We start from the raw sequence: 17,545 nt of genomic DNA, 5'->3' as shown, positions 1-17,545 counted from the left end.
AATAATGGAATAACTGCAAAGTATAGTGAAGTTTATTCCAGGATTGAGTTGAATCTTCGTGCATCAGAATGTCAAGCTCATCTAAGGTCATTGTCAGCACTGAGCAGATCCACTTTGCCGACTCTCACTGTCCCTCTCCTCCCACAGGAATGCAGGGCCGCATAATTAATTGCATTAATTCAGCACATAAATTCCAGTTATCAAGGGAGCGAGGCAGATATGAAGTGAGGGAGTGCGTCTATCTGTCCGGGTGGGCCGCAGCAGAGCAGGGCACCCCATCAACCATTCACACACAGACCAAACAAAAACAAGGCCATTTTTATCATTGCATAAATGTTGGTCAAGCACAATATACTGCTACAAACATTAATGGATTATTTATCGTAGCTAGAGGTCAAAGGTCAGACAAATTCAGTCTTGTTGAGAGTTACAGTCTAGTTCCAGAAAATTCAGCTGAAGAGTGTAGATCTGTCAGTGCCCTTGAGAAAAAGCCACTTGGCCGCTTTATGCTCAGCAAACAGGGGAATTTTAATCAGGATCCTTTAGTCCAGGAACATATTTGTCACCTTCCCAAAAACAAATACAAACAACACGACTCCCCTGAGTAACAACGCAATAAACTTTCCTCCCATTTCAGGCACACTAAAGACCTCCGACTGCCAGTGGAACTTCATGTGGTGATAGGGAATAAATGGACTTTTGGGACGTCCCACTTTAGCATTTGCAGGGTCGTGGGACTGAATCAGGCCTGGCCTTAGTTGTGTAAAGTTTGGGGTTGGTAAGATTTTTAAGATTTGTAAGATAAGTCTCACCAAGGCTACATTTATTTGATCAAAAATACACAATACCAGTATTTTGTGAAATACTATTAAAATTTAAAATGACTGTTTTCTATTTGAATATATATATATAATAAAACACAATTTATTCCTGTGATGCAAAGTATTATTTTTGTGAAAACCGTGAGACTTTTTTCCAGATTTTTCGATGGGTAGAAAATTGAAAAGAACAGCATTCATTTCAAATAAACACATTTTACTGTCACTTTTGATCAATTTGCTAGATCCTTTCAGAATAAATAAAAAACACACATACAAAAAAAACGTACTGACCCCAAACTTTTGAACGGTAGAGTTACTGTGTAAAATGTGTTGAAGTGGGATCAGAACCCTCTGCCGAATCCAAAATGAAAAACTGTTGGCAGATACTGTAAGTGTAGAAATGACGTTTTCTGGGCAAACAGATTTGAGAAGTTAGTTTTAATCAAGGTGGCAGTGTAAAAGACGAAAAACAAACCATTATTAATCCACTGGGTTGAAAACTCAGTTAAAGTGTTTATGTAGCTCATCTGGTATGCATGGTGCTAGCAACCCAAGTTCAAGGGTTTGATTCCCAGGAAACACACTGTATGTCAGTTTGAATAAAAGTGTCTGCCAAATGACTTGGAGAAAGACTGTGGAAGCACAACAGATGAAGTCCATCTGAATAGGTTTGAATTTAAGGAATAGTTCACCTAAAAACTAAACTTGTTCTCCCTCAGGTCATCCAAGATGTAGATGAGTTTCTTCATCAGAACAGATTTGAAGAAATGTACATCACTCGCTCACCAATGGATCCTCTGCAGCGAATGGGTGCCGTCAGAAAGAGAGTCCAAACAGCTGATAAAACAATAATCCAAGTAATCCACATGACTCCTGTCAATCAATTAACACCTTGTGAAGTGAAAACCTGTGTTTTTGTAAAAAAGAACAAATCCAGAAAAATGCACTGTTTACAAGCAAAAAAAAAAAAATGGGCTTTGATTCTGACGGCACCCATTCACTATGATGTAATGATACATTTCACCAAATCTGTTCTGATGAAGAAACAAACTCACCAAGGTTCAGCAAATTTTTATTTTGGGGTGAACTATGAAAAAACTGTTAAAAACTAAGAATATTAAATCAAATTAAAATTGCACAAAATGAAGAAATAAAATAAAGAGACCGTATACACCTTAATGGTTAGTGTTTAAATTTTATTCTACGTATAAAAAAAGAGTGCAAATTCTGCACAATCTGCAACGTTTAGTATAGATCCAAAACAGATCATCTGTACATGAACATAATCCACATTTTGGTCTTCTGGTGAGCGCTTTGTAAGACTATGAAGAAACACCGGCCCTGCTGTGAACAGAACAGATTTACAAAAGAATAAATAATATTAATGGATAAACTCTTACTGCTTTGTGTTATAATGTAGCACCTTTACACTCTTAGAGGTATGAGGAATTAATTGAGACAGAAATGCATTCCCTTGCTTTATCCTCTGTGAATTTCCAGTGTTAAGAATCGCTTAAATAATAACAAATGATACTGAAAACAACTTATAGTAATGGTACTTTGTGATTTTGACTGGTAATATATTAAACTACAAAGTTGTTCAAGCCTTCTTTGTGTTTGTCTGTTTTAGGTAAAAACATATAGTTTGAAATATGACATAAAACAACAACAGAAAATGGTTTGATTGCATCCCTGGAGATTTTCCAAAGGTTTCAAACTGGATCATGGAAAAAAACAACAATGATTCTTTTATCAGTTATTTCATGAAATCCAAGCCTCAATTTTACAACAGACTGAAAATGGCAACCGCTTTTTTGGTTGATTCAAAATGATAGGTAAGATGTAGCACAGGAGCAACTACCAGTTTGTCTCTTAAGGTGAGTGATCATAGGAAATCTTTTCAAGGTCTTTTCAAGCCACTCTCTTCCACATTTTGCCACTTATGTGCTGAAAAGACTATTTAACGCTGCATACTGACATACGCTTCCTCTGTCAAGGGTTCAAAAGGTGCTTCATGCTTCTGATGTTCTGAACGTCTGGATTTACATGATTCCCAAGTCCCACTTCTGAACCTAGAAAGTTGAATGTCTTTTCAAAGAGTCAACAGGTGCAAGAGAACCTGAAACCATCCTCCATGCAAACATCTTCTGTGTCAGAATTGTCTTTGTCCCGTGGCTTTGAGCAGAGAAAGAGATTAGGAGGTTTGTGAGAGATGAGAATGGCCTGGCTGCAGGTGTTTTTTGAAAAGTGATTAGTGCCGTATCTCTAGTCTAAGTCCCGGGACACACTGGTTACATAAATAAGAACTCATATGGGAGAGATTGCATCCATCTGATTATCTATCTGCGAGAGAGTGAAAGAAAGACACATAGTCAGCACATTCCATGTTGTTACCATTATGACTATTTCGGTAACACTTTATTTTAAGGTGTCATAATACAGAGTAATTACCTAATTAAGTACTTAGTAGTAGCCGTTGTACTTACATGAAACAAAATGTACTTACCATGCAACTACATTATGGAACAGCCTGTAATTACAGTTTGTAATTATGTAGATGTAATAGGCAGATACTGTTACACATATGTAACAAACCAAGTCTGTTACACAGCTACTAGTACACTTAAGTACAATCTTGATACGCTTTATTTTAAGTAGCTATTGCCTGTGTAATATGATTAGAAAGGTATTACATGTATTTAAGCTGTGTACTGGTGGGTTAAATCAAACTAAGGTGCAGCTGGATAAGGTGTATAGTATAGATACACATGAAGTACACAAGTACAATCTTGATACACTTTATTTTAAGTAGCTATTGCCTATGTAATATGATTAGAACGGTATTACATGTATTTAAGCTGTGTACTGGTGGGTTAAATCAAACTAAGGTGCAGCTGGATAAGGTGTATAGTATAGAGACACATGAAATGCACTTAAGTACAATCTTGATACACTTTATTTTAAGTAGCTATTGCCTATGTAATATGATTAGAAAGGTATTACATGTATTTAAGCTGTGTACTGGTGGGTTAAATCAAACTAAAGTGCAGCTGGATAAGGTGTATAGTATAGATGAGTGAAGTGAAGTGACATTCAGCCAAGTATGGTGACCCATACTCGGAATTCGTGCTCTGCATTTAACCCATCCAACGTGCACACACACAGCAGTGAACACACACACACACCGTGAACATACACCCGGAGCAGTGGGCAGCCATTTTATGCTGCAGCGCCCGGGGAGCAGTTGGGGGTTCGGTGCCTTGCTCAAGGGCACCTCAGTCATGGTATTGAGGGTGGAGAGAGCGCTGGACATTCACTCCCCCCACCTACAATCCCTGCCGGCCCGAGACTCGAACCCGCAACCTTTGGATCACGAGTCCAACTCTCTAACCATTAGGCCACGACTTCCCCGTGGGGAAGATACACATGAAGTACACTTAAGTACAATCTTGATACACTTTATTTTAAGTAGCTTATGCCTGTGTACTTACATTTGTAATTACGTTGTATAATGTCTGCAACACATGTAACAATCTTTTGGTTACACAAGTTGCTGTGTAACAGACTCGGCCTGTTACAAATGTGTAACAATAGCTGCCTATTACATCTATATAATTACAAACTGTAAGTATAGGCTGTTCCATAACTTCATGGTAAGTACATTTTATTGCATGTAAGTACAACGGCTACTACTAAGTACTTAACTAGGTAATTACTCTGTATGAAAATTTGCTTAAAATCTATTCGCCATCCAAAATGTAGGTAAGTTTGTTTCTTCATCAGAACAGATTTGGAGAAATTTAGCATTGTATCACTTGCTCATCAATGAATCCTCTGCAGTGAATGGGTGCCGTCAGAATTACAGTCTAAACAGCTGATAAAAACATCACAATAATACACAAGTAATACACATGACTCTAGTCCATTAGTTAATATATTTTAAGGAGAAAAGCTGTGTTTGAAAGAAACAAATACATCGTCAATGCATTTTAAAATTAAACTCCCGTGTCCTCCAGTGAAAAAGTGCATCCTCTGTTGCTCTCTCACAACAAAATCCACCGACATATTACTGTTTTCATTTGGAAACGGTGGTTGTTCTGTGCCTATTTGTCTCTTGATTCAGACGAGATTACTTCTCACTTGAGAAAGCAATATTATTGATGAAGGACTTTTATTTTAGCTGGATGCAATGGTTTGAAATTAAAATGCCTTATGATCTATTTGTTTAATTCAAATGCAACTTTTTGGTTCACAAAACCTTAACTGATGGACTGAAGTCTTGTGGATTATTTGTGGATTTTTGAGAGATTTTTATCAGCTGTTTGTCATTCTGACAGCACCCATTCACTGCAGAGGATTCATTGGTGAGGGAGGAAGGTAATGCTAAATTTAAAACAAAAAACAAACAAAAAAATCTTAAAAACTCATCTACATCTTGGATGCCCAAATTTACATTTTTGGCTGAAATGTTCCTTTAAATGTGGTATTTCATTTTAATACCTGAGCAGTTTACCTGTGTATGTTTGATTTACATGAGCAGGGCTCTCATTGCAGATTTGCTGATGCGATTGCGCTGTTTTCTCCTCCTTTTCGGGGGGTGAGGAGGTGGTCTGGGGGGTTTGTGTGGAGGGAGATGTTGCACAGGAGGAGATGTAGTTCCTGTTTGCAACAAAAACAACAAAAATCAACTTTTAATCCAGCTATTCTGATCTTGCAGTGTTGTGCGATACTGTGTACTGTGTTGAATACAGTCACATTAGTCTTATTATTCTGCAAATAATGAAATTGATATAATGCTCTTAATATGGCACTACACAAGTTAATGTAGGCATATATTAGTGTTACTTCCTCTGATGTGTATTTGTCTGGTAGTATTTATTCAAAGTCAGCTGAGTTATTCATAGACATTGGTTCACAGAATCAAGCTGAACATGGTCCAAATACAGCCCAGTGTGCTTGTTCTTAAACATCACTTACATCAAGTGGGTAATTATGACAGATCTATATGTCTGTCTGTCTGTCTGCCTGTATGTTTATCTGCCTGTCTGTCTGCCTGTCTGTCTGTCTGTCTGTCTGTCTGTCTGCCTGTCTGTTTGTCTGTCTGTCTGTCTGCCTGTCTGTTTGTCTGTCTGTCTGTCTGCCTGTCTGTTTGTCTGTCTGTCTGTCTGTCTATCTGTCTGACTGCCTGTCTGTCTGTCTGTTTGTTTATATGTCTGTCTGTGTATCTGTCTATCTGTCTGACTGCCTGTTTGTATGTCTGTCTGTCTGCCTGTATGTTTATCTGCCTGTCTGTCTGTCTGTCTGTCTGTCTGTCTGTCTGTCTGTCTGTCTGTCTGTTTGTCTGCCTGTCTGTCTGTCTGTCTGTCTGTCTGTCTGCCTGTCTGTCTGTCTGCATGTCTGTCTGTCTGCCTGTATGTTTATCTGCCTGTCTGTCTGTCTGTCTGTCTGCCTGTCTGTTTGTCTGCCTGTCTGTCTGTCTGTCTGTCTGCCTGTCTGTTTATCTGCCTGTCTGTCTGTCTGCCTGTCTGTCTGTCTGTCTGTCTGCCTGTCTGTTTGTCTGTCTGTCTGTCTGCCTGTCTGTTTGTCTGTCTGTCTGTCTATCTGTCCGACTGCCTGTCTGTCTGTCTGTTTATATGTCTGTCTGTGTATCTGTCTATCTGTCTGACTGCCTGTTTGTCTGTCTGTTTGTTTGTTTGTTTGTATGTCTATATGTCTGTCTGTGTATCTGCCTGCCTGTCTGTCTGTCTGTCTGTCTGTCTGCCTGTCTGTCTGTGTATCTGCCTGCCTGTCTGTCTGTCTGTCTGTCTGTCTGCCTGTCTGTCTGTTTATCTGCCTGTCTACCTGTCTGTCTGTCTTTCTGTCTGTTTGTATGTCTGTCTGTCTTTCTGTCTGTCTGTCTGTCTGTCTGTCTGTCTGTCTGTCTGTTTGTTTGTCTGTCTGTCTGTCTGTTTGTCTGTCTTTCTGTTTGTATGTCTGTAACGTACTAACAAAGATTCAGAACCATCTTGCAACATCTTAGCACCCACCCAGAACATCCTAGCAAATGCACGGCAACAACTCACAATACTGCATAGCTACACCCTATCAACCACCAACTACTTTAGTCTTACAGTTTTTCTCAGTCGCTTTGGTACATTTCTCGAATCATCCTTGACATTTGCAAAACAGTAAGTGCATTTCTCAAAACAACTCGTACAAATAGCAAAACACTATGGATTACCTGCAAAAGCCAGTCTCTTGCTCAAAACACTTAGTTCATCTCTCAAAAATAAATATCTGTGTCAATGAACATGTCAGTGCCATCAGAATGACAAGTCCTTGTGTCACTGTGTACGGATAAGACAGTCAAATTGCTTAGTCATGTTGTCAATATAACAGTGTACTCTGGAGGGATGTTCTGATGTAAACTATGGCTACAGTTTGGATGACAGTTACTGTAGTGAAATGAAGAAGGCTGCACTACTTATGTATGCCATATTTCCTTTCAAAAGTACAAATTTACAAATTACTGTATGTGGGGTATTGATTGAAAGAGACTGTTTCAAAATGTTTGAATTATTGAGGATATGGTTGATCTCCCAATTTTTAGCTGCACCCTTCAGCCATTGTAAGGCCACGATTGACAACATTATTTCATCTGATATGCACCTCTGTCCTTGGCCTCTTCTTCCTCTGTTTTGCCTCTGTACACTTACATGCATCCTTACTCCTCTTCTTCCTCTCGGCTGTTGTCCCTGATCGTTTTCTGGATGTTCATCCATCGTCAGAATTTGTAAATGTTGTGCTGTCCTCTGTCTATATATACTTTCCAATTGAAGGGTCATGAAATGCACCTTTGAGCTATTTCAGAGAATTGGTTTATAATTGGTTGATCTATATTCTCTTCATTAGTGAGAGTCAAGATTCACAGTCTAAAAGAGATGTGTAGAAAATATGCTTGACAGTTTATGACAACTAGATCAACCATTTTGCATTTAATGACTTATACGATGAACTAATGACGATGTTTTGAGGGGTAAGACAATAGCACAGAGAACTATATAATACATTTTGAGCAACATGACATAAGCAATTGATAATGTAGGAAACAGCAGAGAATTGTACATAATCATTTGCATGGATGTACCAAAGCATTTGCAACTTGTTCAAAGAAATGAGAAACTGCTTTTTTGATGTGCACAAGTGACACAATGATGTGAAGATTGAACAGGTAGTTTTGAGAATTTCAATTCTGATCTGAGAAATGTATCAAAGCGACTGAGAAAAACTGTAAAACCTTCAAATTGAATCTATAATGTAGGCTTCCTCAAGCCAACATCAAAGTTCGTCTTGATTAACATTTTTTTATCTTCTTTTTGCATCTCACATGCAAACCACAATTCTGTAAAATTTTTCTGCAGAACATCTGAAAATAACTTTTTGTTTATTGATTTGAATTGGATTAGACCATTAGAATCTTGCTCAAAAATGACCAAAGAGTTTCAATCATTTTCGGTAATTTTAGGTAACTAGTTATGCTATAGCTGGGGACTACTTTCAGGCGCTGCGTAATATCATTGCGCCTGCTGCACCCATGGTACGGCAGCAAAGATCCTTGATTATTACGCCGGAATGAGAGTATAGTTCCTAGCCATATCGGCCTAGAAAATCACAACTTTTCATTTTCATTTTCAGAGTCATGTTTTAAATAGGACAAATATCGAAATTCTTTGGTCATTTTTGAGCGAGATGCTAATGGTCTAATCCGATTCAATGATGCTAAGCTAAGATAAAAGTGCTACCGCCAGACCCGGAGATCGGCTGAACGGATTCGAAAACGGTAAAACTCAACTGTTTCACTCTTGGGGAGTTGGAAAATGAGTGGAGTGTTCCTTTAAGAAAAGCCGACCATATCACAGAGCTGAGATGTTCATTTAGAAGGCCGCTGACATTTAAGATGAAATTCTGCTCTGAAGATCATAATAAACTGCCAATCAAACTTACCTCACCAGCATTTTTCGTTGTCTTTTACTCAAAAACATAAGTCGACTTTTATTTTAACAATGTTGTATTGTCCAGCTGACTATAAATTCTAACAGACATTGATGATAAGTGAATGAATAGAAACACCTTGTTTAAGTGTTTTGTTATTTTACCTGTCCGTTGTGTGGTTGTATAAGTGTGTTGTTGTTTGTGATGGAGCTGCTGTATTTTCTCATCCGGCTGTATATTTTTGTGTTGTACTTTGAGGTGATGTTTGTGTTTTTCTTCATCAAGGATTTTGCGCATTAGCAGCAGCTCTTCCATTTCCTCCTCCTTGGCCTTTTTGTCCACTTGTCTCTGCTCTCGCTCCTCCTCTTTCGCCTCTACGTCCATAGTCTCACCTCTCACCTTCTGACCGCTCTCATCTACAGACAGAAACACATCTCCCATATTCTGATTGGCTGTTCCTGTGGCGTTAGAGGTGAGTTGGTCTGTCTGATTGGTTGTTTGCAATTTTTCGTTTTCTTGCGTTAGATTTGACTGGTGCATAAACGTCTGATTGGTCAATTCCAATGTAGTCATGATAAAATCAGATGTCTGATTGGTTATACTTTGGTTAGCATTACTCTGCGATTCCAATTGCGTAATGTTGCGCAATGACAAATCTGTTTTTTCCTGCTCGGTGTGATTGGGCAGTGGAGCCGTCGTTGCTGTGTCATTCATTTTGCCGTGTCTCCTTCCATCCCCAGGGTGACGGTGATGACCTTTGCCCCCTCCGTACTGCGTCTCGTTCAGACCCCAGCCATCCCGGCCAAATCCTGGCTCAGAGAACCTCTCTTTGGGCAGCCAGCTGTGGCTAAGCAGGTCCTCCAGGCTTATCCTCTGGTTGTGTTTGAGTTCATCCCTGCGATGGAGCTCATCTTTGGGTCGAGGTTTCCCCGAGCGTTCCTGTCCCTCTTGTTTGTGGCCGGATGATTTCCGGCGCTGAGCGGGCCGAGGAGCCGGCTGACAGCGGCACTCCACGTGGTCGAGAACGGAGACAACAGCCTTATTGTAAAGCGGCCGCTTGTTCACGTACTGTATCTTCATCACCTGAGGAAAGTGGAAATTGCCTGTTTGAATATACTGTAAATACATACTTGACAAGCGTGTATATGTGTGTGTACCTGTAGGTATCGTGTGTGTGTAAGTATAGGCACACACTGCAGGCTCTTGGTGTTACAGCAGCCAGAGCACCTCTGCACCTCAACACACGGAGGCCACAACAGGAAATTCGCATTGCTACGGTCCAACATGGAGCGTGTGACCTCGATGACCTCGGTCCTGACCTTACAGATGGCTTGCTGAGCCGGCTGAGCATCTGCAGACAAAGATGCAGAAATACACGCAGAGGCACATGAACTACAAGAAAAACATTCGGCTAACTCGATTTGTACAGGTGCTTGCTCTTGCAAAATGCTTCTCCATTGTATTAAGGTGTTGTGGGCAGTTGACAAGGCTTTAATTTGAATTTAGCTTCCCATACAACTCATAATTAAATAAAACTGGCTAGCTGACAATAACTAGGGGTATTGTAATAATGTAGTAATGCCTTTTTGGTAACACTTTACTTGAAGGAGGGTGCATAAGACTGACATGACACCTTCATAATCATGACATGACACGTCATGAATATGAAGGGGGTTTTATGCATGTTTATGACAACTGTCATTAAGTGTCAGTAACTCAGTTATGTCACTTTTAATGCAAAGATGACATTATTTGACCTAACCCTAACCCTAACCTAACCCTACCCCTAACCCTAGGCCATAACAAAGACATCTCAAACAATGTCATCTTTGCATTAAAAATGACATAACTGAGCGAATCAAATCAAGTCAAGTCTCTAGGAAAAAATGTAAATTGACAGTATAGAATAAATGCCACCAACTATATTCTGGGTTCAGCTTCTTAATTTCTTTTAATTCAACTTAATTGCTTTCTCTGAATAGCATCCCTACTTTTCTCTCTCCTCGTTTATTCTTGCATCTTTCTCTCTCAGTCTTTCAAAACAGATGTACTGAAACAGACTTATTCCAGAAAGTGCTTGTTCAGCATGCATCAACAATAACGAACTGTGCTTGTTTGAGTTCTTCAGATGCTCTTTTCCATGAAGATTACTGTGTCTGGGAATAATGATGATCTGACTCGGCTCAGGAGGAGAGACATACACATTTGCTGACTTTGGATGGTTGCTGTGATCAGCATTATTTGAAAGCTGAAGGCTATAAAACAATATAACAATTCAACAACAGAATTAAGCGGTTTTAAAAATAAATTGCTTAAAATATTAGAATATGAGAAAATAACTAATGTCAAAACTGAAATGTGTCATTTCTGTGACATTAGTCCATCAAGTAACCCCTTTTGATAAACTCACTGAGACACAGTGTTTACATTTTGTGGGGAATGAGCCTATGGCTTATTTATAGTTCTGGCACAGACAGAAAGGGATTTTAACACTGAAAATGCATATAATAATGGTGAAATAAAAGAGAATAAAATAGATTACAGCAAAAAGAAGTCAGACTAACCCAGAAGACTGCGTGGTAGACGGTTGCTGGTGTCATTGTCATGGTGATCGTCCGGCTCAACCTCTGGAGAGAAAAAAAACGATAGCAACTTTGAACCATCAGTTAGTAAAATAGTGGTGAAAATGCATGCGATGCAGACCCTTGTAGGAAATAACAACTTATTTCTGGTTTCTAGGCACAAATTGGTTAAGATTTCTTTAATAGCCTTACAATGATTTGCAAGGAATTTTACGTAAGTTAAAGCACATAGTTACTCTAGATATGAGTTTCTGCTACTGTATATGCTTTAAATATAAATGAGGACAGCACACATAGATCAAGGTCAAAAAGTTGCTTTTTAAAAAGTATTAAAGAGACAATCCATATTAAAGATGGTACTGGACTGCTGTAGCCCAGAGTCTTAATAAACATGTTTATTAAAGAGTAATATTTGCCTCCAGGAATGTCAGAAGCATTTTCAAACTGAGAGTTGATTTACCTATAGATTCAGAGAACAGCAAAAACTGCAGGTCCTGAATAGAAGACACAGATCCACCCTTCACCAACTCAACCACAGCGGCCGGGAGAGGATCAGCCTAGAGAGAGGAAACTAAATTTATTAGAAACATTCAGTACAATGAAATGCATATTCTGTTCAACCAAGAATCCTGGAAAAAAAGGGAATCCTATAAAGCAGCACAACTGATTTCAACATTGATATTAATAAGAAATGTTACATTACTTGAGCAGCAAATAATCAGGTTTCTGAAGGATCATGACACCGAAGACTGGATGCTGCAGATTCAGCTTTGCATCACAGGAATAAATTATATTTAAAATATATTTAAATACAAAATATTACTGTTTTGATCAAATAAAAGCAGCCTTGATGAACATAATTGTTTTTTTGTTTTGTTTTTTTGTTTTAATTTTAATAACTCCAAACGTTTGAACAGTAATGTATGTAAAAAATAAATAATGTACCATCAGTTGGTCATGACAGCGAAAAATAAACCCAGGTAGATAAACCCACACAAAGCATTATTGTTTATATGATGAACTAATAATTTTTGTTACCCTCTTTGATGCATGAAAAAATGAACATGCCATATTGAATGCATAATTAATTTAAAAATATAAATACAAAAAAAGCTATACAAAAAAATTATTTCAACATAAAATATTAATTTTCAATAAAATGTATATGCATTTAAATTTAATGCAAAAATGGTCAATTGTAAAATTTAACACAACATTTGAGCACAGCTTTCTGAATGACCAATCAAGAATACATAAAATAACATGAATGTGTTGTTGTGTGTTTGAGTGTGTGACAGTGAGACAGAGTGCTATGGATGCTGGTTTGTCTCAGGGTGTCAATGCAGGTCTTGGGGACACAATAGCCCTGTTCATACAGCATGTCCAGACAGGGGCCACTGACCCTCGTCTCCTCCGTCTCATCTGGCAGCATTTATGCAGGACACAGGAAAGAGTGCAGAGAGGAAGTGGGGGATGGAGAGATGGAGAAAGGTGAGTTTGAGGAGGAGAAAGAGGGAGATGGATGAGGGAGGCTGCCGGAAGGATGGAGTATTTCGGTAATCGGCGTGATAAGGGAAATCAGTCATTACTGGCTGGTGATTCAGATGGTTTTGCATGGGCCGAACAAATGCAGGAATTCAAGTGTGCCAAAAGTTAAGAAACATCCTAAATTTGCCACACCTCTTGCGGTACACACTTATAATACAGAAATAATAATTCATGGTGAATCACTGGTATATCCTACACTCGTGGGAGTTTTTCAGAAGCACAGTGGTCTTGTTTTGTCCAAATGCATAAATCTCATGAATCATCGGTTCTCCATCTAATTTTTCTCTGTCACATTCTCAAGCGCTCTATCATCCGGTTGTGCATGTATGGAAGAACTGCCAATTCCACAGCAAGGTTTCAATTCAGATCTATAGTGCACCAGGATGTTTATAAGCGTTGTTTTAACATTGATGAAATGTTATCCTGATGATTTCTTGATACTGAACACAGCACAGATTGATAGCATGAAAACATAAAACGTAATTTTGGGGTCGGTAAGATTTTGTATAATGTGTTTTTTTTTTTGTTTTTTTTTTAAAGAGGAGCCTATTTTAGGCTGCATTTATTTGATCAAAATATATAGAAACAAGAGTAATATTGTGAAATAATAATAACATTTAAAATACCTGTTTTCTATTTAATATGTTTTAAAATGCAATTTCTTCCTGTGATGCAAAGCTGAATTTTCAGCAGCATTACTCCAGTCTTCAGTGTCACATGATCCTTCAGAAATCAGTCTAATATTCTGATTTGCTGCTCAAGAAACATTTCTTGAAAACTGCTTAATATTTCTGTCAAATATTGTTTGTGGAGAAGAAACTTCTTGCACAGCATTCATTTGAAACACAATGTTTGTAACTATGTAAAAGTCTTTATTGTGAACTTTGATTAATTTGAGCTAAAACTTTTAAATGGTAGTGTATACTTGAACATATACACAAACACGCTCTAATTCACATGTATATGATTCATAAACATTTATAATACATTGCATACACTAAATGGCTTTATGACTACCCAATGTAAATATATAGCATCACACTTATACAAAAAACACAATACACATACAGACACCAGAAGGCATACACAAAGACCACACACATAGAATAGAATAGAATAGAATAGAATAGAATAGAATAGAATAGAATAGAATAGAATAGCTCAGATATTTAATGGAGCTTCATGGCTTTCTGATTTTGGTTTGCAGACTTTAGTTTGGTTGTTTAGCAAATCTTGCTGATATCACTTCAGAAAAGATTAAAGGGTCCTTTTCTCAAAAGATAAATGTGATAAATATTTAAGTCGAAAATTGTTTTTTTCATTTGATCTGATTGCTGGCTATGAGAAACATCTGAGGTATTACAGATTAAATTGGTCTCAACTAATTCTCTATAAAAAAAATAAAAGTAGCAAATTTAATTAAAAATGCAACAAGTAAAATATTTTAAAATAAATTATATTAAAATGGCAAAAATATATAATATTTTTGTAAAAAATATGAATATTAATTAAATTTATATGCAATAAGAATATCACAAAAACGTGCAAATTAAGCTACTGACAGTTGCAGGTTGCCTCATCCAAACAAACCAATGCGATGTCTCGGTTGATCACCAGTGCTGAACCACACAACCCCTGAACCCTGCTCCTAATATCATCAGAGAGTGAAGCATTCTGGGATTGTGGAGGAGTGGTGGAATGCACAGCCCATGTTGGGGAGTAATGATACATAATTACACATCTGCTGACAATGCTCTCTCACACACATGCCCATATCATCTACTAACACATGCAAATATGCACAACCATCAGTTTGTGTAGCTGCAAGAAATAATATTGCATGCTTATATGGTTTTAATTTTTATTTGTAAATGAGAACATTTAATCAAGTGAATTATGTCTATTTTCCAAAAAGCACACCTTAAAGCTGAGAGGGATCACAGCTTTTAAATGAGTTTTGATCTCGCATTTCCCTTCGAACAAGGAATTACATTTTAAACATTACAATTTAAACACATCCTACCATGCACTGGTGAAGGTGCATGTTTTGGAAATGTCTTCAGTTAGATACCAATGAAATCTCTTATGATATGCCTCCCTCGATGACTTCTAGATGACTTTGGGGGGATGGGGGTCACATAAATGTCATATTTTGATTAAGTGCCTCATGCAACACAACTGTGGTGGTCAAATGAAGGGCAAATGCATTGATTTTATGTGCTAAATATCAACTATCCTAGTGCACCAATCAGTTCCTAGAGCCCTTAGGCATCAGTTCACTGATTCATTCAAAAGAATCACCCTTCATATGATTCCCCATGAGTGATTTATGATGTTGTGAGATGCCAGTGGTTATACCACAAGATTATAGCATTAGTTCATGTGGCATTAACAATATTAAAAGAAGCTTTGAAGCACGCACACAAATACACGTGCATATATGCTCACGAACTATACTGATAAAGGAGCTGTTCGCCCAAAATAAAGAAGAATTGTCATTCCACACTTGTACTGTGCTGTTATTTCTTCCATGGAACACAAAAGGAAATGTTTTATAGAATGTTTATGCAGTTCTTTTCAATACAGAACATCTGTCAAACTAAATATTCCATAAGTCTCTTGTGCAGTATTCTAAAGACATTCGGATTGAAATTTAAGTTATTTCCTAAAAATTTTGCCATTTTAAATGGAATCTCATTTGCGTTTTGTTGAGATTTAACATAAATCTGACACATCAAGCCAGGTTTGTCGTCACGGATAATGTCTTTTCCCATTGGTCGAAACCTCAAAACAGTTTGAATTTGTGATATCAAGAATGAAAATGAAGAGCATGAGTTTGAGAGCAGCATGCAAAATGCCATTGATTAGGCTATGTGTTATAGAACTCGCCAAAAAGGTGAAATCTGCAAATGTGATGTAAGAGCTATAAGAGAGGAAGATTTTGGCTTGTTTAAACAAATCTATGGCTTCAGAAGAATATGGACCAATTTTGGGGGCTTGACAGATGAGGTCATATCAACCTTTAAGGAGAAAAAAAAATATATATATATATATATATATATATATGTAAAAACATGTAGGTGAGTAGGCAAAATAAATGACAGATTAATCTATAAGGTAGCCATTCTATAAAGCATTGACAATTAAATAAATTATTAATGAAAAAAGCCTATAAGAATGCAACAGGAACCAATTAGCCTAACTCCCCAAGACAGAAATGTGAGATTGATTAACGCGTTCAGAGTCGCTCTTACCTCCGCGCTGGCAAACCGCAGACACGCCGCCGCAAGTACCGCGAGAAGAAGCGGGATCCGGGATCTCATCTTGCTGCCGTGCCGCTGCGGGGCTCCGCGGGACAGCGCGCATTTAGAGAGACGCTCCGCACTGGGCTCCGACTCGAGAGCAAATCTCGGGTTAATTAAGCAGCAGTCTGAGTCCCTCAGCGGCTCTGCAGGCTCGACATTCCTCTCAGTGCGCAAACATTCAAATTGCCCTCCACGGCAGAATGAGTCTCTCTTCTGAGGAGCAAGTGGCCCATCTGAAGTCCTTTGAAAGGCAGTTTGCGGATTAAAGCGAAGAGGTTTGTTTCCAAAATCCCGGATTCCTCAGCTGGCGTTTATTTACTCATTCATTTGCATGGTTAAATCCAATAAAGACGTCTCTTAGAAGGCTATTATCTGAGAGAACGGTAATCTAAAATACCTGTTCAGATATGGCAATTTAAAAAAGTAACATAAAGATTACATAAAATGTCTTAAAAGTCAAACAGGACTTTATGGCATTTAAAAAAAAGTTATTTTTGAAAAGTTAAAGTGATGCGCGTTCGGTCCCTTTGTTTTGGTAGGCTATAAAGTCCTCACTTAGCCTATTATTAACTCCACATCACCGTTGATGGGCTATAACAACTGTTATATATTAAAAAAGTCTTTCCAGTTGAAGTTGGTCCATGTGTAGCACGCGAGGGTCCCTTCGTCTTGGCATTGCCTGTAAAATAAAAGCGGCGTTAATGTAAGTTTAGCCTAAATATAACTCTTGGTCTTGCAGTTTTCTTATCAGTGTCCAGCGCGTGCGCGGCCCCGCGCGAGCCGTCTGTGCGGTGTTGATTATGGGACTGTGGCTCTGAGGAGGATTTCAGGGGTCTGTATGTGGACTCTTATCTTACCCTCCCCTTAAAGGCAGGGCTGAACTCACTGAGAAAGAGAAAGAGAGGATGGGAGGTGGGTGAGGAGGTGCTGAAGTCATGTTGCTTCAGTGTGGATGCCTGCAACATATTATAATGGTAGAAACGACATAGATGTGCAATAGAACTAATAGAACATTATTATGTTTTCCATTAATAACACTGAAAATATAATGTACAATGCAATATACTTTCATGTACTCACCCTCATGTTGTTTCTTTGGCTTTCTTCTGGGGAACATAGAATATCCATTTATTGCAAAATGTTCATGATGCTTTTTTCCATATAAGAACTCAGCTATTCAATATGCACTATATTCCAAGTAGATCTCAATTTTAAAATGCAAATCTCATTTGCATATTTAGAGTACATTCAAAATGCACTGCCTTTTGTCATCAATGGCAATTACTTCTTGCATGTCAGAATAAGCTTTAAAGGAATA

The 17,545-nt window shown here is 38.1% G+C and overlaps 1 protein-coding gene across 1 annotated transcript; it reads right to left on the bottom strand.

Moving 5' to 3' along the window:
• Nucleotides 1-1,247: 1,247 nt before the first annotated feature.
• LOC306848720 (uncharacterized protein) lies at nt 1,248-17,067 on the bottom strand. The gene is made up of 7 exons (XM_079383445.1): nt 16,177-17,067; nt 11,835-11,931; nt 11,357-11,419; nt 9,950-10,143; nt 8,957-9,875; nt 5,335-5,480; nt 1,248-3,164 (listed from the first exon to the last, which is right to left on the bottom strand). Exons 1-6 carry the CDS (start codon nt 16,243-16,245, stop codon nt 5,350-5,352), a joined length of 1,473 nt encoding a protein of 490 aa, XP_079239571.1. The 5' UTR covers nt 16,246-17,067; the 3' UTR covers nt 1,248-3,164; nt 5,335-5,349.
• Between the last annotated feature and the right edge of the window lie 478 nt (nt 17,068-17,545).

Source organism: Barbus barbus, assembly GCF_936440315.1.
Source record: "Barbus barbus genome assembly, chromosome: 3".
Classification (NCBI taxonomy): domain Eukaryota; kingdom Metazoa; phylum Chordata; class Actinopteri; order Cypriniformes; family Cyprinidae; genus Barbus; species Barbus barbus.
Note: the sequence above shows the minus strand (reverse complement) of the source record. Positions and strands in the feature narration are given on the sequence as shown.